Here is a 20,335-nt window from a genome sequence, read left to right on the forward strand (position 1 = left end):
CCTACATATACCCCTAGTTGCCAGCTTTTCTGATGTTTCCTTCCTTCCTGGGCAGATGCTAGGCTGGCTCTGCAGATTTTATGTCATCCTTGAGTTGAGGTGGGCCCTGAGATGGCCCAAGTTGTTGCAGAAAAGTTCACAATCTAAGATTCTATCCTTCCATTCCGACACTATCACTTTTTTAAAAAGGTTTATTTTATTTTTATTGGAAAGGCAGATATACAGAGAGGAGGAGAGACAGAGAGGAAGATCTTTCGTTTGTTGATTCATTCCCCAAGTGGCTGCAGTGATTGAAGCTGTGCTCAATCTGAAGCCAGGAGCCTGGAGCTTCTGCCAGGTCTCCCACACAGAGGCAGGGTCCCAAAGCTTTGGGCCATCCTCGACTGCCTTCTCAGGCCACAAGAAAAAAGCTGGATGGGAAGCAGAGCTGCTGGATTAGAACCAGTGACCATATAAAATTCTGGCATATTCAAGGCGAGGACTTTAGCTGCTAGGCTACCTTGCCAGGCTCATCACTGTCACTTTTAATGCCTCCTTTTTTGGTCCAGATCATTCTTTACCTCACCACAGAGACCCAAGTCCCTTCTGTCTCTCTGGGATCCTGCCAGTCAAATAAGCTTTCTTGGATATTTCTTATTAGATTCTAAATCCATTACTGCTTCTCATGTACATAGCATTGTCAGGGTTGAACTTTGGAATTCCAGGAGGCAAGAGCTTTGCTTACTATTTTTTTTTCAGGAATCGTTCATTTCCATAATAAACTTTAGCAATTCTGTACAGATGGGAATTTCTGAATTATTTGAGAGTTGTCCCAAATATTTTTCTTCCTACGTTTCTAATAACATTGCTCAATGTATTTCAGGATAACTAAAGATTTCATAATACTTATAACTTTGTATTAATTATGCTATGCTTGTCTGTGACTGTCAGCATCACCTGGTATACTTGATCAAAGCCACATTTCTGAATGTATCTTTAGAAATACTCAATAAAATGGAAGGAGTTGTTGAGAAATCTTTGCTTTTAATAAGTGCTTATAGGTGGTTTCTGTGATGCACAGGGTTGGAACCACTGAGTGTAGGCACTGCCATGGCGGTTTCTAAGGTGATAGCAATTGGTGGGATTATTAGAACTGAGATGTGTTCTAAGTATAAAATACGTACTGAATTCAAAGATTTCATAAAAATGTAAAATTTCTTTGGGCTGGCATTAAGGTATAAAGTGTTTTTCTGCAGGGCTGCATGTCTTGGCAGCTCCACTTCAGCTCTAACTCTTTGCTAATGATTTTGTAAATCAGTGGAACGTGGGTTTGGGCTCCTGCAAGGCAAGGAGGAGACCCTGATGAAGGTCCTGGTTTCTGACTTTGCTCTGGCTGTGTCCTGGCCTTCTGTCCATTCAGGTGATGGGTAGAATCAGCAGATGAAAGATCAGTCTCTCTTAGTCTCTCTCTCTCTCTCTGTAACTCCACCTTTCAAGTAAATAAATAAATCTTCAAAAACATGAAATATCTGATTAATAACTGATTATATGTTTGAATGATGGCATTTTGGATACATATCACATATGTGATATATGCACATTCTTACTATATCTTTACTTTTAAAATGCAACTATTAGACAATTTGAAATTCTCTAAGTGAGTAAAGGCATTTGGCCTGTGTGTAAGAATTGTGTTCTGTGTCAAAGTGTATAGGTTTGATTCTTGATCCCAACTGCTGACTCAAGTTTTATGCTGCAGCATCCTCTTGGAAGCAGCAGTGATGGTTCAGATAATTGGATACCTGCCACCTGCTTGGGAGACCAGATTGAATTCTTGGCTTTGGCCTGACTAAGCCCTGGCATAGGCATCTGCAGGGGGAATCAGTAGATGGGATATCTTTGTCTATCACTTTGCCCTTCATTAAATAAATAGAAATTTTAAAAACAGAAGTTAGGTACATGATCTACATATTATATTCAAACTGGACAGAGCTAAACTAAATGTTAATAAAACTCAAATTTTAATTAAATGTAGTTCATATAATGTGAATTCTCAAGAATTATCTATTTACATTAGTTTATTTATGATCCTGCTAATTCTGTCAATAAGTATGCCTTTCCATGTTTATTCTTTAACCTGGTGCCGGAACATCTCTGTAGATCAGTCTGATAATGCCAGTAATCTCCTTAAAAACCTTGAATGCCTGACTGTTGTTCTGAGGATAATCTCTATTATGTACTTGCTATTTACTTCCTCGTTTTCTGGCTGGATCTTCCTTCAGTCACTCATCCTTCAAATGGTGACAAATAGTACTTTGATAGGGAAATTTCCTTGACAACTTCTTGCCTCTGTATGTTTTTAAGAGCACTTATTGAAGGTATATATTTATTAAAGCTGTTATCACTTAATTATAGCCTGCCTCTTCCCCATATAGTATACTCATTGAGCACAAGGAGCTTTTGGCTCCTACCTAACTTGAACTGCCAATATGGAACATGGTGACTAGCCACGGCAGCCAATAACAGATACATGAAGGATTTTGGCACCTCTGATATATCAGATACTGAGTTAGGCTGTGTGATTATAAAGATTGAAGTGTGCAGCTTGGCTTCAGGGAGTTCACAGTTTAGTGCAGGGTACAAATGTGTCAATAGCAAAAGCAAAACACTGAAACCAGTGTTGTAAAAATCCATAAAGTGATTATTAAGTGAAGGTGGGATGAATGCCTTTGAAGAGAAGTTAGGAAAAGCTTCCTGAAGTGAATGTAAGTTCAGGGCCTGCATGGTGGCTCAGTAGCTTAATCCTCTTCCTGCAGTACTGATATTCCATATGAGTTCTGGTTCTAGGCTTGGTTGCTGCACTTTCAATCCAGCTCCCTCATTCTGGACTGGGAAGGTAATGGAGGACGGTTCATGTCCTTGGGCTCCTATACCCACATGGGAGACCAGGAAAAAGCTCTTGGATCCTGACTTCAGATCAGCTCAGCTCTAGCCCTTGCGACCATTTGGGAAATGAACTAGTAGATGGAAGATTTCACTGTCTTTATCTCTTTAAAAAAAAAAAGGCAAGAGAAAAGACACAGGAATTAGAAAGCATGGTATGTTCAAGGAATGCAAATCAGGTAAGATTGCTATGCATTGGTTCTGATGAGAAAAGACAGCTGACTAGTAATCACAGACCAAGTTATTAAGACCATGTAGACCTTGAAGAAAAGATTGCACTTCTTCATACTGTAGGTGACAAAAAGCCAGATTCATTTCCTGACTTGGAATCCAAGACTGAGTCCCAGAATTGGTCAGGGATGAAACCACAGGATGGGTCTGGATGTAATTATTGTTAGGCAGGGGATTGTGACTTATACTATGATTTGGATGGGCCTGTTATTACAACACATGGAACTATTTCCAAAGAATTGGCTGGATCTGTTGCTGGAAAACATTATTTGCACTAAACAAATACGTCATAATTTAGGAGGTTCAGTTATAACTGATGAGGTTTTAGAAGGGTCTAACTGATACTATTAGAGGAGTTCAGAGCTTGATACAGAGGCACAATATTTTCTATAGAAAAGTATGTGAAGCAGATTTCTAAGAAGACTTTTTAAAAATTTAAAAAATTTTTTCTTGCTATTATTTTTGTTAACATTGACAGAAGCAGCAAGATTTAATAACAGAAAACATTTGGTTATAAAATGAAATTAAAGAGTTCTTACTTATTTTTAATTTTATTTTTTAATTCTCACTTCCAACTAGTGTCTTTTCAATATGTTTTGTAAAAAAATTTAGGTTTCAGGCCTGGCATGATGTCTAGTGGCTAAATCCTCGCCTTGCAACCACTGGAATTCCTTGTAGGCACTGATTCATGCCCCCGTTGCTTCACTTTCCTTCCAGCTCCCTGCTTGTGGCCTGGGAAAGCAGTGTTTTGAAGAGATGAAACAAAATAAATAAATAAAATTCATGAGATAGAGTTTCCACTGATCTTTGTCGGTGAGATATGTGTTCTGTAGGCAACAAATAGATGGGTTTTGTTTTTCTAATCCAGTCAACTAATCTATGGTGTTTGATCAATGAGTTTAATCCATTTACATTCAGGGTTAGCATGAATGGGTGGTAATTTGGCCCTGTCATTTTAGCAATGGGTTGTTCATTGATTTACTCTGCTGTTGTTATTTCACTGGGATGTTCTTCATATTTGCCTTTGGTTTTGGTGGGTGCTATTCCTCTGTCAAGAGAACATCTTTAAGTATCATATGTAGGGCAGGTTTGGGAAAGGCATATTATTTTAGGTTTTCTTTGCTGTAGAATAATTTTATTTCATTTCCAAAGACAAAGGAAAGCTTTGTTGGGTACGTTACCCTGGGCTGACAGTTTTTTTTTTTTTAGAATCTGGAGTCTGTTGCTCCATTCTCTTCTGGCCTTGGAGTTTCCTGTGAGAGGTTACATTTTACTCTTGACTGATTATTACCTATCTCTAAGTGTGTAAGTATATTTTTTGTTTGGATATCCATACTGTTAGCTCTGTAAAAATTAATATAAACAAAAAGATGAAAAATGCTGCATTATAACATAGATCCTTTAAGAACTCAGCAGAACAGTGCCTAAGTAGAACTGTAGAGCAAACACAGAGACATGACATAGATAAATTAAGACAAAGATAAAAATAAATCTTGAAAGAAGCATGAGAAAAATGATATTTTACAAATGAGACCAACAATATGACTAATGGCTAGTTTCTCAATACAAATATTGGCTGCCAGAAGACACTGGATAGACATATCAAAACTGCTGGGGGAAAAATGTAACTAAGAATTTTACATCGCGAAACCAGAAGACCTTTATGGGGCTGAATGGATACACCACCCCACGTGGGAGACGTGAGGTGGTCTAGTTGGTATCAACAAATGTCTGCCAGCACACACTTAAGTCATTGGTGGCGGGCTTGCCTAGCAGGGCTCAATCATGTTAGGCTTGGCCATGACACTAACGAGCTCATAAGAGAACTGGGCCTGGAAGCAGATTCTGGGAGGGCTCATGGGCTCACCCCTGTGGGACTGCCACCAGCTGGCTTGCTTGAGGGCTAGGGGTGCTGATGGGCTGAGCAAGGTGTAACCACGGAGCTCACCAACACTCATGGGCACTGCAGTGGGAACAGGCTGAGTGGTACATGCTGTAGCACCACATGCACACCCAAGAACTGGGAGTGTGCTAGGCCAGGCCGCAACATCCTGTAGCACACACAAAGCCCAAGACTGAGGAGGAAGACTGTGTTGGGTAAGGGCCTAGCATCCACTGGCATGCATGAGATCTGGGTCTGTGAGTGGGCCTGGTGAGGGAACTGGTGGGAGTCTCCTGGTAGGCCATTACTCCCGCTGGTGAGCATGTGAGTCAGGACTGAGGTATTGGTCAGTCCGGGTAAGGCTGTTTCACTTGTCAGCATTTGTGTGGCTTGGCTCTGTTGTGGGACAGGGAGAACCTATCCTGGGCAAGGGCAGGCCAAACACCACAGCACACTGGCATGCACGGGATCCAGGATAGGGTATAGGCCATGACAGGGTAGGCTAGGTTATCATACATACTGGTTGGCATGAAAGCCAGGGATGAGGGTAGGCTAGGCAGGACTGGGAATCAGCAACCACCAGCCAAAGTTGGGATGGGGGCAGATGAGGCCAGGTCAGGTTGCAACATTTGATAACAAAGGCCAAGATGGGAGTTAGACCATGCCAGCCTGGGTTGGAACATCCACCAGCATACACAAGATCTGTGGCTGGGAGCCGTCCTGGTAGCAGAGCTAAAGAGATTTCCTGACTGGGCTGTAGTTTCCACTGATGAATGTGAGAGCCAGAATGAGTGCAGCAATCTGGATTGGACATGGCTATAGTATTCCTCAACATGAGTGTGGACTGAGTTTAGGGTAAGCCAGACCCAGCTAGACTCCAGAATCTACTGGTGCTCACAAAAGCCAGAGTGGTTGTAGTATGCGTAGGGCTAGGTCCTGGCACCCATTCAGCCATGCAAGACCTTGGTGGTGGTGGGCCAGGCATAGCTGGAATTTAAGACTCAACAATAAGAACTGGAATGGGTTTTTGCTGGGTGGGTAAGGCTGCTGGATCTACCAGGACATAAGGTGGACCAAATCAGGCTAGGTCAAGCACCCAACAATGTGCATCAGCTGGCAAGTGATAGTAACGTGGACAGATCTGGTTGGCTGGACTGCTGTACCAGCTGGAAAGTGCAAGAACTAGGGCTGGGAGTAGTCTAGTAGGGAAACTGTGGGCACCTCTCTGATGGGCTATAGCTCCCACTGGTGAGCATGAGGACCAGGGCTGGGGGCAGGCATGGCTGGACAGGCGGTAGTACCCATCAGCATAAATGTGTTCTGGATAATCAGTCTGCTTGGGCTGAGCTAGACTGCAGCACTTATTGATGTGTACAAGAGCCTAATGGGATGCTGGACAGACGAGACCAGCTTGCTGCACATATTGGCATGTGGCTGGGGGCAGGCCTGGTGGGGGTTATTGGAGGTTGTTCCAAGAGGACTGCAGTTCCTGCTTGTGTGTATGAAGGTTGAGCGTGTTTTGGGCAGGGTTGGAATGGGCCATGGCATCCATTGGTTTGCATGTGAAATGGGGCTGGAGACAAAACTGACCAGGTGAATACAAACATCAAATGTCTGTGTGGGTTGATGTGGGTGATGGACTGAGCCTGACCCCGTACTGGCTGTAACACACAGGAATCAGATCTGGCATCTTCTTGAATGAGGTTTGTTTGGGGACCGCCCCTTCCCCAACTGGACTACTGGACTCAAAACTCCAACTACAGGGAAATTCATGGGATCTGTGGTCTGACCATGGAAGGCATGTGCCAGAACTGGATCTCCATGGTTGCTGAAGCCTGTGCAGTAGATGACATGACCAGAAGCTGATGGAGGACATGACAACCAGTTAGTTCATTGAGGCCTGCAAGGGATGTCTAGTACTATGGAGGGTAGATAAAATATACAACACTCCTGCCAAGTTTTGACAGCAAGTATCTGGGTAAATTGAGACTCTAAGGTGGACTATGCCAGCCAATGGAACTTGGAGGGATTTCCTCATCATTGGTGCAATGAAATCACCTGCATATCAGAACTATCCAAACCACTTAAGCAGTATCCTCAGAACATAATCTACATTGGGGAACCTGGGATGACATTGAGTGGCCATCCCAGATCCTCAGATACTGGTGTGGTTAGGCTGCAGGGAGGGGCCATCTCTTCCTGTCTCTCTCCTCTTCCCCCAGAAATTGGAAGAATAAAAAGGAAGATTGGAAGCAGTTTCATCATCCACTTTCCCCGATTCCTAAATCCTTCCCATCCTAATCAGTGGTTCACATGAGTATGCATCCTTTTTTTTTTAACTATATAAGCATCCTCAGAAATAAAATAAATCTATTATTTAAAAATAGACTGGGACATTGTACCTATTTGGGAGACCTGGAAGAAGTTTCTGGCTCCTGGCATTGGAAAGACTCAGCTCTGGCCATTAAGGCTATTTGGGGAGAAACCCATGGATGGAAGATTTCTCTCTCTGACTCTCCTTCTCTATAACTCTTTCAAATAAAATATTTCAAAAGTCTAATATTGTCCCTGTTGGTTGAAAAATTATAAGAGGCCATGTATTTAAAAATGAAAAAAAAAGGGAAATGATGCTGTGTGCAGAAATCAAACAACAGAAAGCTAGAACAACCACACTAACAATAGCCATGATAGATATTAAGACATAAAGCATTTCATAGTCATAGTCATTAATGTAACAGGATGACATAACCAGTGAAGCACTGAATGTGTTTAGGCTAGCACTTGGAGCCAAGTTGTACTTTTCGTTCTTTGTATTTTTTAGACGATTTTATTTATTTTTATTTGAAAGATTTACAGCAAGAAGGAGAAACAGAAAGATCTTCTATCTGCTGGTTCACTCCTCAAGTGGCTACAACAGTGCAACTGAGCTGATCTGATGCTAGGAGCCAGGAGCCAGAAGCTTCTTCTGCGTCTCCTACATGGGTGCAGGGTCCCAGGGCTTTGGGCTGTCCTCTACTGCTTTCCCAGGCCACAAGCAGAAAGCTGGAAGGGAAGTGGAGCAGTGGGGACGCGAACTGGTATGTATATGGGATCTTTGGAGGTTGAAAGGTGAGGAGTTTAGCCACTAGGCTATTGCTCAGGGTCCCATTGTATAAATATTTAAACTACAGAAATTGACTTTCCTTTATGAGCATGACACCAAAAGTAACAATGGAAATCTTAACGCCATTAATTCCATGTAACAAAGGAAAGAAATGGGAACCAAAAGGAGAAACAGGTAAGCCCATCCTCATAGTTGGAGGTTTTAATATGCTTCTCCATGTAACTGATAGGACAAGGAAGTGGTAGGAATCAAGAAAACATTGCAATGTGGATAAAGAAACAGAACCAGTGACTCATCCACGTGTCCCAAACCAGTGAGCCTGAGGCTTCGAGATGAATTCAAAGGTTTGGCCTCTAAGTCTAAAATTACTTGTGCTGTGGCGGTGAGTTACAAAAAGATCCATGAGATTTACCCAATTGGGATCACTACAGTTTCTACATAAATATAGAGAGGAAAACAAACTATTGCTTAAATTTTTTTTAAAGATTTATTTTTATTGGAAAGGCAGATTTACAAGAAAAGGAGAGAAAGATCTTCCATCCACTATTTCACACCCAAATGGCTGCAATGTTTAAAGCAGAGCTGATCTGAAGCTAGGAGCCAGGAGCCTCTTCCAGTCTCCTGGGTGGGTGCAGGGTCTTGAGGCATAAGGGTACCCTCTGCTGCTTTTCCAGACCACAACCATGAAGTAGCTGGGACACAAATTGGTGTCCCTATGGGGATCCTGGTGCATGTAGGGGGGGTGACTAGCCAAATGAAGTGATGCTTAGAACACATATCTAAAAATTACACAGTAGTAATTATTCTTAGAAAATCTATGTTTAATCTATAAATATAAAAATTTATGCAACATTTACATAGCAAACTATGAGGACAGGATGAGTTTAAAGGACATGAATACCTTTTTTTAACGGATTCAATGCAACTTTCATGAGGACAAGCATGGAAGTAGCAATTGTTAATGATGAAGATAATCATGTGATGATGTAGATAATAGTAGACTTTTATACTGGTTGCTTTGTGCTGGGTACAATTTACTATTATTATAACTAAGATTTATTTTATTTTTATTAGAAAGTCAAATATATACAGAGAGGAGGAGAGACAGAGGAAGATCTTCCGTCTGCTGATTCACGCCCCAAGCAGCTGCAATGGCCAATGCTGAGCCATTCTGAAGCTAGGAGCCCTGAGCTTCTTTCAGGTCTGCCATATGGGTACAGCAACCCAAGACTTTGGGCTGTCCTCAGTTGCTTTCCCAGGCCACAAGCAGGGAGCTGGATGGGAAGCAGGGCCACCGGGATTAGAACCAGTGCTTATATGGGGCTCCAGAGCATGTAAGGCAGGGACTTCAGCCACTAGGATACTGCGCCGGGCTCTGGGTACAATTTATTATTTATACATTACTGGGTGTACTTAACAACCAAAAAATTTGAACACATTTATTGTGCCTGTTTCACAGTAAAGAAGCTCAGATCCTGTATGCAGAGTGGGTCCCAAACCATATAGCTAATCCTCAGAGCACTTTTTTTTTCTTTTCTCAGAGCACTCTTAACTTCTATATTGTATTATCTATGATGAAGTTAAACTTTGATTTAAATTGAATATTATGGGAACACTCTTATAAAGCCAGGTGTTCTGCTTTATATGTATTTCTGAAGTGGTCTCTAGAAAAATCATTCATGTCTCAGAACTAAACTATTTTGGGGACAGAATATATAGCATGCAGATTGAAACTAGATGATAGGAGCTGTGGGTTGTCTAGAAACAACCTCCATTCTCCTTATTGAAAATGTTTCCATCGTCCTCAATAAGGTATTGATGTTTTTGCCATGACTAAATTCTTAAAAATTGGGGTAGAGGTTGAATTGTGGTACAGCAAAGTACAATGGCTGCCATGCGACAGCAGCATCCAAATAAGTGTTGCTGGTTCAAGTACCAGCTGCTCCACTTTCATTCCAGCTCCATTCTGATGTGCCTGGACAAGCAGTAGAAGATGCTCAAAGTGCTTGGGCCCCTGCCACTCACATGGGAGACCCAGATAGAGTTTTAGGTTCCTGGCCTGGCCTGGCCCTAGCTAGAGCTTGGTCAGGCCATAGGCAGGAGCCAGGAACCCTGTTAGGGTCTTCCATGTAGCTGGCAGAGTTCCTAGTACTTGGGCCATCTTCCACTGCCTTCCCAGGTGGATTTACAGGAATCTGGCCTGGAAGAAGACTCTCACACAGGATGACAGTATTGTAAGCAGCAGCTTAATGTGTTGTGCCACAATGCTGGCCTTGCCATTTTAATTAACTGTATTATTTAGTGGCATTAAGTACAATGCACATTATCATAGAATTATTGTTGCCTGTCTCCAAAACTGTCATCCTCAACAGAAACTCAGTTGGAAAATAATTCCCACCTAATTCCTGCCTCCCTCCGCCTCTGATAGCCTCTGCTTCCCTTTTTCGCATCCAAATCTATCTAATCTCTGGTACTTCACAGAAGTAGAGTTTTTCATATAATATTTTTGTGTGTTTCTGGCTTATTTCGTGTAGCACAGTGTTTTCACAGTTCACCCATGTCATAGCATATATTTAATTTCATTCTGTTTAAAGGTTGAATAACCCATGATCACATTTTGTTATTCCATTCATATATCAATTAAGTTTTAGGTTGTGTCCACCATTTGACTTTTGTAAATAATATTTCTATGAATGGTGCTTTCAACTCTTCTATGTATGTACCTAGAAGTAGAAAGCTAGATGATACAATTATAGGAGGCTTTCAGTTTTTCTACATCCTCACAAATACTTGTTAATTTCCTTTTTCGTTTCTTTTATAGTAGCCCTTCTCATGAGTATAAAGTTCTTCAGTGCCAATACCGACAGTCAGTTCTCCAGATGCCAACCTAAATGCCCAACAAGCCAGTTTAATTCTGACACTTACCACATGGCATTAGCATTGAATTCCTCAGATTTGCAATTTATTTCCCACATCAGATATGAATTGAAAGTTCTAGGTCACTGTAATTCTGACCAAAAATTATAAATGGTGGGTTCCCAAATTCCTTTCTTCAGGTTTCATAATTTACCAGAATGGATTATGGATCTCAGAAAAATCCTTTACTTAACATTTACTAGTTCATTATAGAAAGAATTCAGGCAAGGGCAAGAAATGGGGGTTGCAGTATAGGACTTCATGCCACCTCCAGAGGAAGTCAATGTTTTTGCTAACCAGAAAGAAAACCTTCTGAGTCTCATTAAGAACTTTAAAATACTTTAAAGTTTATTTGAGAGGCAGAGAGAGTGGGAGAGCAAGAAAGCTAGACAGACAGTTTTTCCATTCTTTAGATCACTTCCCAAATGCTTCCAACAGCTGGGGCTCGGCCAGGCCAAAGCTTGGAGCCTGGAGCTCAGGCCAGGTTTCCTATGTGGGTGGCAAAAAGCCAGCAACTGGAGCCACCATCTGTTGCTTCCCAGAGTGAGCATTAGCAGGAACCTGGAGTTGGGAATGGAACCTAGACTTGAACCTAGGTATTCTTGATTGCAGACAACCAGCCCCAGGGGCCTTTTAACTGCTTTGTCAACTGCCTGTCCCATAATTATTGTGTGTGTGTGTGTGTGTGTGTGTGTGTGTGTGTGTGTGTTGAGGGAAAAGCATTTGGCTCAATAGTTAAGACAGATTGGGATACCTGTAAACTTGGTTCCAGTCCTGACTTTGTATCAGCATCCTGTCATACATGTATCCCAGTAGGTGCCATGTGATTGTCTAGGATCCCAGCCACCTGTTAGGAATCCTAGATTGGGCTCTGGTCTCCTGGCCCGATTGTGGTCCACCCCTGGCTATTGAGGACTTCTGGGAAATGAATCAGTAGATAGAAATCACATATCCTCTCTTTTGCTGTCTCTGCCTCTCATGTAAAGAGACTATTTTAAAATAATAATAATAAAAAGAACAGAATTTGCCCACAGCTCAATCTCTAGACTTTACCTTCTCCCAAGACTAGAAGGTTTATAGGTGGGGATGAAAATTCCAAGCCTCCAATTACTTTGGCTATTCCGTTTAGCAGTCCATTTTGAGGCCATTTAGAAGCCCCATCCTAAGTCACCTCATTAGCATAAAGCCATTTGTGATTCAAGGGGAGTCCTTATAACCAACAGGATAAACTTGTGTCACTCAGGGATTCTGAGATTTTTAAGGGGCCCTGTGTCAGGATTCAATGACAAAGACCAAGTATAATTCTATATTGTATCATTGGAGTGGTACCTTATTGTGGTTTTGATTTAAATTTCCTTATTAAATAGTGATTTTGAGTATGTTTTCATTTCATTTGTACAAGTTCTTCGGAGAAATATCTATTCAAGTCCTTTGTTCATTTCTTGAAATTCTGAATTGTATGCAGTTCTTATATATTCTTAATGTTAATTCCCAATCAGGTACATTATTTGCAAATGTTTTCTGCTATTCCATGTATTTTTCCTCTTTATTTTATTTTAAAAACTTATTTGAGAAACAGGGATGGAGGGAAGAAGGATGGGGAAAACAGAGGGGGCGTGGAGAGAGAGAAAGCACTCATCCACTAGTTTACTTCCCAAATGTCCACAGCGACTGGGACTATGCTGGGCCAAAGTTGGGAGCCCGGAACTCAGCCCAAGTACCCACGTGGGACACTGAGCTATCACCTTTGCTTCTCAGGGTCTTCATTAGCATGAAGCTGCAATCCAGAACTAGAGATGAGAATCAAAGTGATATGGAATATCGGTGTCTTAGCTCAACTGCAGTCTAAATACCCAACCCCCTCTTCACTTTCTTGATGCTGTTCTTCGATGCACAGAAAGTTTTATTTTGATGTATTGCAAGCTAATTTTTCCCCCTCTTGTTATTTGTGTTTTTGGTTTCATCTCAAGAAGTGACTGCCAAATCCAGTGTCATGAAGATTTTTGGCCATGCTTTTTCCTGAGAGTTTTGTAGCTTCGGTAACTGTATATGATATAAGGTGAAGGCCCAAATTCATTCTTTTGCATGTGGACATACAGTTTGCTGAACATCATTTGTTGAAGACTGTCTTTTCCTCTTTCAATGGTGTTAGTAGCTAGACTGCAATGTGACCGTTTATTTTTTTCTCATAGCTCTATAATCCTTCTGAGTGGGTATAGAACAGATTATTTTCTAATAACATAAATACAGCTAGTATGGCTACGCCAGTGGAACGAACATACACAATGAAAGCACATGTTAAAAAAAGAAGGAAAACTAATACCAACACAGATAGTTAAAGCACATTTTTAATATAGATAGATAAGTATGGTTCACTGTGGTTAATTATATAACACATGAACAAGCCGTTTTTATATACCGAAAAGTATAATATTTTTCTTTTAAAGCTGAGCTAACATTTCTCTGAAAACAAGGAAGGATTGAGTTGGATAAGCCTATTTTAAATGGCAAAAGACTTTTTTTGCTGGATGTTTCTTTCAAGCCTGGTATATCCTAATATTTTTTATTGATTTTATTATTATTATTTTTATTATTATTATTATTAATTAGGTATATCCTAATATTAAATTTAAGCACAGTGAAAGAAAATCAATGAATAGTTCAAAACTATGTACTTTCTATAAAGCAGAAATAAAAAGTTTTTATAATTTAAAACAGCAGCAATTTCAAAAAGTTTGCTGAATTAAAATTTTACAAAATATATATACATAAAATATCATTCCAGATGATCATGGGTTTTTAAAATAATATATCACAACCCTTAATCTCTAAACCAAACTTACTACTGATGTAGCTGGCCCATAATATTTTCAAAAACAGTTTAAAAAACAAAACAAAAAGAAAAGAAACCTCCCAGTTCTCTTGTGTATTAGTCTGGTTACCTTGTACTGGCTTTGATTCCATATACACCAAGAGAATTTTAAAATAAAACAAGGACTTTACATAAATAGTTGCTTTACTTGTTATTAAGTATGTCAAAACAAATTAAAATATGTAACAGTCAATGCATATGTTGATGTAACCAGTACATACATTGTTAATGACAAAGAGAATAAGGATAACAATTCATGAAAGCCACAAGCACCTTATTTTAGAAAGAGCACCAAGCAACACAAACAGGCAACACATGAAGAGGTAGTGTACCACCGGCTAAGATGTATATGCCTCTTGGGCACCTGAACACAGCTTAGTGTTTGGAAAATAAGAAATATCAGATTGTAGTTTGTAATATTTAGACAGAAGCATTGCACCTTTGGGAACATTAGCCAGTATTGTTCCACAGTGCTTTGCATCTCCAGCTGTCTAATGAATACTTTGCTCTCAGGCAGTCAAAAAAAAATATAGGATACCCTGAAGAATCCCATGTTTATAAATTTTTCAGTTCTAGGGAATTCTCTAAGAAGGCTTAGATCAATATAATTTTTTAAAAGAATTAAATACTTTATCAATCATAGTCCTTTAAAAAATGCCTTTTCTCCTTCTTAGGAGGAAGTCTTTTCTTCCTGAGATTCTTTAAGATTTAACCAACACTTTATATTCCATGCATTTCATGCTGACATATCTTTCTATGTTTTCCCATCTGCAGCAATTATCTGACCAACTGCATGAATTCTGAACTAATTCAGAAACTTTAGAGAAAGCAGACTGAACTGCTTTCAATGTAATACTTTTGTTCAATTTTGAGATGAGGAAGTTTTTGTACTTCAATCACTGGCAGTTGATTAGGGTCCTGGGTGTGAAAAAGGAATTTTGCCTTATGCCAGCTGCCATCTTGGATCTGTAAAAATAAGAACACAGTGCTGTAGATTTGGTTTAACAGTAATTGAGAACAGATGGAAAAAACCTACAACGGAGTTTAATAAATGGCAGCAATCACTACTAATAATCAGAAACCCGGGCTCACGCCTTTCTCCTTAATGGCATTGTGTGTTTGCGTTTTCACTTTCAGAACATTAGGCCTATGTTTTTATTCTGCTGTTTTTAAAATGAGATATGAACTAAAATGCTGCACTATTCTTCATGCACGTTATCACAGTATGTTCTGTCTTCGTTTACTTGGGACTGACCCTCCAGCAAGGGCATTTTTCTTGGGTAAAATGAATAAGTCATTTCTTTACTTTAGGCAGGAAACGACTAGAATTACCTCTGTCAGAAGCAGTTAAATTATCATCAAAATCATTTTAACAAATAGATCACTTTATCCAGTTGGCAAAAGACTAAGACAGGTACCTGATTGTTTTACATGCTAAATAGAGCTGGTAATTCTGGATTGTGTCTCTTGGAGGTACCAAGGAGTCATTGAATCTTTATGGGCAAGACTGTAAAAGTTAAATTAATCTGTTGATAATATTAATCTCTTTGAGTATGGAGATCCTGACCTCTGTTGTATTGTTTTTCATAGCATATGGAAATGGCTGTGTCAAAGTCATACTTTATTTACTGCAATAGATTGTGGCCCAGACTGAGTTTTGTGAGTGTAGTTTACTAATACCTGCTCTATGAATCAATGTTTTATACTATAAATTAAAAAAACCCACATTATTTAATTTTAACAGGAAAAATGAGTTGTGTTTAAAATTCTTGCTAGTAGGGCCAAATCTATAATTATAAACTTCTTATTTGGATATAGGCATGACAAAAAGATATAAAACTGACTTGTTCCTATAATCTCAAGCAGTAGTGATATGTATAATAATGGTAGTGAAAGTACTCCATCAAAATCCAACTATATATATGCCCCAACTATTCATCTATCGTTCTACCCATCCATTTGCCAATCTTTGTATAATACAATCATTTCATGTTGAATAAAATTGAATTTTTGTATTAACATGTTTTACATGAAAAAAGCCACAAGTGATCAGCTAGTGTGACAAAAATGAACAAGATACAATGTAAGCAAAAGTTACTATCTTTCTGTATCTGAAGTTTGTAAATTAAAGTCTCATTCAACATTATAACTGTATAGTTTTGTTAGTTGTTAGTTAAGTTAAACATTTCTGAAACTGACATTTTCTTACCTTGCAATCATCTGAAAGTACTTTAGGTTCAAGTAGAGTGTTTTCTTCAAAAATCTGTCCATTCCATCCTTTAAAACCAATGGGCAGTCCTGGGCCACTTGTATGTGCACCTCTCCACCTTGCAGTGTTTAGACAATGAATGGTGATGACGTGAGTGGCTTCTGAGCTCAGTAAATGAAGGAAGTTCATCTGGACCTTCCCAACAGCAAACTCCAACTAATGTCACAGAAATAACATGCAGGTTATAAGCTGTGGCAATCAACAAACTCATAGTCTGGGAGAACCTGAGAAAGCTATTTTTCTTGGAATATAAGTGCCATTCAGTGCTCTCCTGGTAAATCTTAAAGCATAGTTTCTTTGAGCAAAAATCCCCTGATTTGTAGCATTTCCTGATATCCATGGTGAGAATAGTCTTACCATGGCTAACTTTAGAATACCAAGGTGATGTTATTGAGTATGAAGTTGGGTGGAGATGTTACCAATTAGCCCTCCTACTCCTGTATGAGCTAACTCTGGCATACCAGTGGGCTGCTTCACATAATTAAAAAAAGGCAATTTTTATACAGTCATATTGGATATAATAATAATTCAAGATTTCAATTTTTAAATAAAAACCTGGAATTACATATAAATCTTCAGTTACAATTTTTGGTTTGCTTCCAAAGATATGTTATAAGTCGAAATAACTTGGTTTAGGAGACTTTTCAGGGACAACGATAGAATTTTACTCTATTATCAGCTCTAATGCAGTCATACAGGGAGTCATCACTAACTGTTACCTGAATGACTAACTGCAGGAATGACCAAGTATTAACCAGCTTTAAAACATGACCAGTACTGGACAAGATTAGAGTTAGAGGTTAGGTTGCAGATTTCCCAGACTTGTAAAGGAGAGTTTTCAAAAGCTCTAGACATTGTTATTATTATTACTATTGCATCATGTAAACAAGGGTATAGTGATAATATAAGCAAACAGCAGTGGTTTCTATGAAGGCATTAAAATTAGTCTCCAGATATAGAATTAAATATCAGTTGTAATAATGGAGAAGGAAAATAAAATAAAAGAATAACAGAAGGACCCAGGAAAAGAGAGGGCAGGCAAAAGGAAGACATAGGATGACAATGTGGAAGGATAGCCACAAGGAAATAAACAAAATGTCAGATTTACCCTGTTGAACTACTTTTCAAAACAGGTAATTCTTTTTCATATATGATAAAGAATGAATGATACCTTGCTTTCATTCTTAAAATTCATAATTCTTGAAAATGATAGAATTTTAAAAAATCACCCCCTTATGATACTATAGAACATGAAGACATATATTTTAAAATTTAACAAATACCTTTGTCACAGAAACAGGAGGTAAACATGTCTGACCACCAGCACTGAAGTTGCAGAAAACCTCAATAGCATCTGAAGGGCACCCAAGATTTGGGTCAATCCAGTATTTTCCTTTATTTATGGTAAAACATAAAATTAGTTATGTGCCATGCTAAACCATATCTGCTTTATACATTATCACAATCTCATCTGTCAAAAATCAGATCATAAATATGTTTACATTCAGTGAGTGAATGAAAGCTAAAAGCATTATGCAAAATTGATACTGGTAATACTGTATTTTTACATATCTACCCATTTAAGGCATTTCATAAGTGATTAAATTGGTTGCTTCAAGTTGTAGATAAGAGCTCAGCAACTGAAAGTGAATGGTTAATAGAAAAGCAAAAGTTAATGTAATATTTACATTTTTTTCTTGAAAATCTAATAAGGCTTTCGACATTAGCACCCCTCTACTGTGCTCTCATTGAAGGCCACCAGTGACCTCTGCATTTCTAAACACATTAGCTTTTCTCTGAATGTTCACCTAACTTGACATTGACTCAGTGCATCCTTCTTTCTCTGCCAGCTGTTTTTTTTTTTTGCTTGATTCCACGATATTGCATTTATCTAGCTCTTCACCCACACACTCTCATCTCTTCACATTGGAGAACACCAGGGAAAAGGATTTAGACCTTGGTTTTCCTCCTATTCATACTATTTAGTGAATTTTAAGCTTTCTCTAGACATTAGATACCATTTATATGTGAACAATTTCATAATTTTTATACAGAACAGGATCTCTATTGACCTTGCACATGAAGAACCAACAGTTACTTGACATTCTTACTTGAATATCTATCAGATGTCTCTAAATATATTCCAAACCAAACTCCTGATTTTTTTCTCCAAACATGCTTCTGAAGTATTCAACATCAGCAACTCTGCCTTACTTCAGTAAAAATAACCTTAGAGTCATTCTTTACCATCATTTCTCTCACAGCCCATATCTATCAGCAAAAAAAAAACCCAATGATTCTATCTTAAGGCATATCAAAAATGTGATAATTTTTATTACTCCCTTGAAATCAGCCCTAGTCCACCTCATTAGCCATCCTTGGGTATTCCAGTAAGCACCTTAATGGTTTCTGTGCTTATACCCCTGTCCTACTAAGTTTGTTTATTATTTGAAAGTCAGAGATATAGAGGAAGAGGGAGTAACAGAATGAATTATGTGATTTTATGCTGTCCACATTAATGGTCCTGAGTTTCCAAGTTCCAAGTTCTGATAGGTTTTCCTCCCTGTCAACCCAATGCTCAGTACTAATTTTTAACATGGAGCAGACAAAAGATGATAGATAGATAGATAGATAGATAGATAGATAGATAGATAATGAGAGGCATCAGAATTATGTCCTCTTGTAAGACTATTGTGTTTTTGATGACATTACAATGGCTCATGTCAGGGTTTTACTAAAATGTTTAAAATTTAGAATGATACATGGCAAATGGTAAATGCACTGGAAGTAATGAAATGAAGCTGAGATTTCAAGGTTCAAGAAAACTAAGAACTTACCATCTGATACCTTGTGCTCACAGTTGAGCAAATCTTTGCAGATTCGTGCTGGATTATCTCTTGTGCCAAGAGGATTCTTGATGCTGTGCAGTAAATTGCTAAGGTCGTTCAGGGTTTTGAATATTTCTGCACTGTGGTCAATTAAAGTCACTTCGGTATTCTGGTAGCTCTGCCAAGGCATCATAAGAATCATATAAGCAAAAACAATAACAACAACAAAACCAAAAATCCCATAATCCATTAATGGTCAACATGGATCAAAGTAGAACATTTTTCTGTCACGTGTGGTTAGTTGGGGGTAAGATGTGAGAACAATTTACATTTAAGCATAGGCATCTCTATATGTTTTATTACGCAAAACAAATAGGTTAAAATGACACTTCAAAGTTTAGTTTTCAGGTGGACTTAAGATCTAAAGATCCACCAGGTTTTAAATTCACACATTGAATAATCAGTTTATTTAAAATAAATGAAATAATGATGATAGAGTCCCATTTTAGTGAATGTAACTACCTCATTGTCAGTTTGTTTCAATAATAACAAATCCGCACAAATTTTTTAACAATATTACATTTTTATTTGTTTTAAAAGCTTGCTTTACAAAATATTTCTATTTAATCATACAAAAATTATTTGCTATATACTTGCAAGGACTTCATATTTTGTGTATGTTTTAAATACAATCTTTGAGACAAAGCCACATTTTGGAATCCGGAAAAATATCTCTGTTCAATTTGTGTGTTGAGATTGCCAATAAAAAGCAAAGCCAGATATATTACCTCCATCCGTAGGGCAGTATTTGATTCAATCAAGGCTTCAATAGCAGCATTGATATCCATTTGTTTCTGTGTAAAAGAAAGCATCTTGGTCACCAATAGGATCATCACTGAGCACTGTTGTAAATTGTTGCCTGGCTATCTGAAAGGATCAAATACCTTCTGCCTTTATCCAAATCTCTTAGGCTTCCTAATTATAATGGTATCAAAATTTAGATCTCTCAAATGAAAAAAAAATTGCCTTTGCAACAGGATCACACACATACACAGAGTCCTTCAAAAGGAAGAAGGAAATTTGATTCTCTCAGTTAATAAAATACAAAGTGAAGAATAAATAATGGCAATAATTTTCTAACAGCTATGTTCTTGGAAGTAAAATGAAATAAAATTCTACTGTTCTGAGGTAGTCACCACATTAATTTAATCTGATACCTCTGTGGTCTTAGAAACAACTTCTGAAGTTGGAAAATGTACCATTAGTCCTAAAAAAAATTATACAGCATGAATCCAATCTTTTCCTGTATTTA

The 20,335-nt window shown here is 38.6% G+C and overlaps 1 protein-coding gene across 2 annotated transcripts in view; it reads right to left on the reverse strand.

The window, feature by feature from the left end:
• Nucleotides 1-14,729: 14,729 nt before the first annotated feature.
• The window catches only part of COL24A1 (collagen type XXIV alpha 1 chain), a 339,546-nt gene continuing 333,940 nt past the window's right edge, over nucleotides 14,730-20,335 (reverse strand). For both annotated transcript variants that reach the window (XM_058658790.1, XM_058658792.1), the window contains 5 exons: nucleotides 19,812-19,877; nucleotides 19,033-19,201; nucleotides 17,479-17,588; nucleotides 16,136-16,351; nucleotides 14,730-14,892 (listed from right to left, as the gene is read on the reverse strand). In XM_058658790.1, the coding sequence (XP_058514773.1) occupies nucleotides 14,746-14,892; nucleotides 16,136-16,351; nucleotides 17,479-17,588; nucleotides 19,033-19,201; nucleotides 19,812-19,877 (708 nt within the window). In that variant the 3' untranslated portion in view covers nucleotides 14,730-14,745. The remainder of the gene's footprint in view (nucleotides 14,893-16,135; nucleotides 16,352-17,478; nucleotides 17,589-19,032; nucleotides 19,202-19,811; nucleotides 19,878-20,335) is intronic.

Source organism: Ochotona princeps, chromosome 2 (genome assembly GCF_030435755.1).
Source record: "Ochotona princeps isolate mOchPri1 chromosome 2, mOchPri1.hap1, whole genome shotgun sequence".
NCBI lineage: Eukaryota > Metazoa > Chordata > Mammalia > Lagomorpha > Ochotonidae > Ochotona > Ochotona princeps.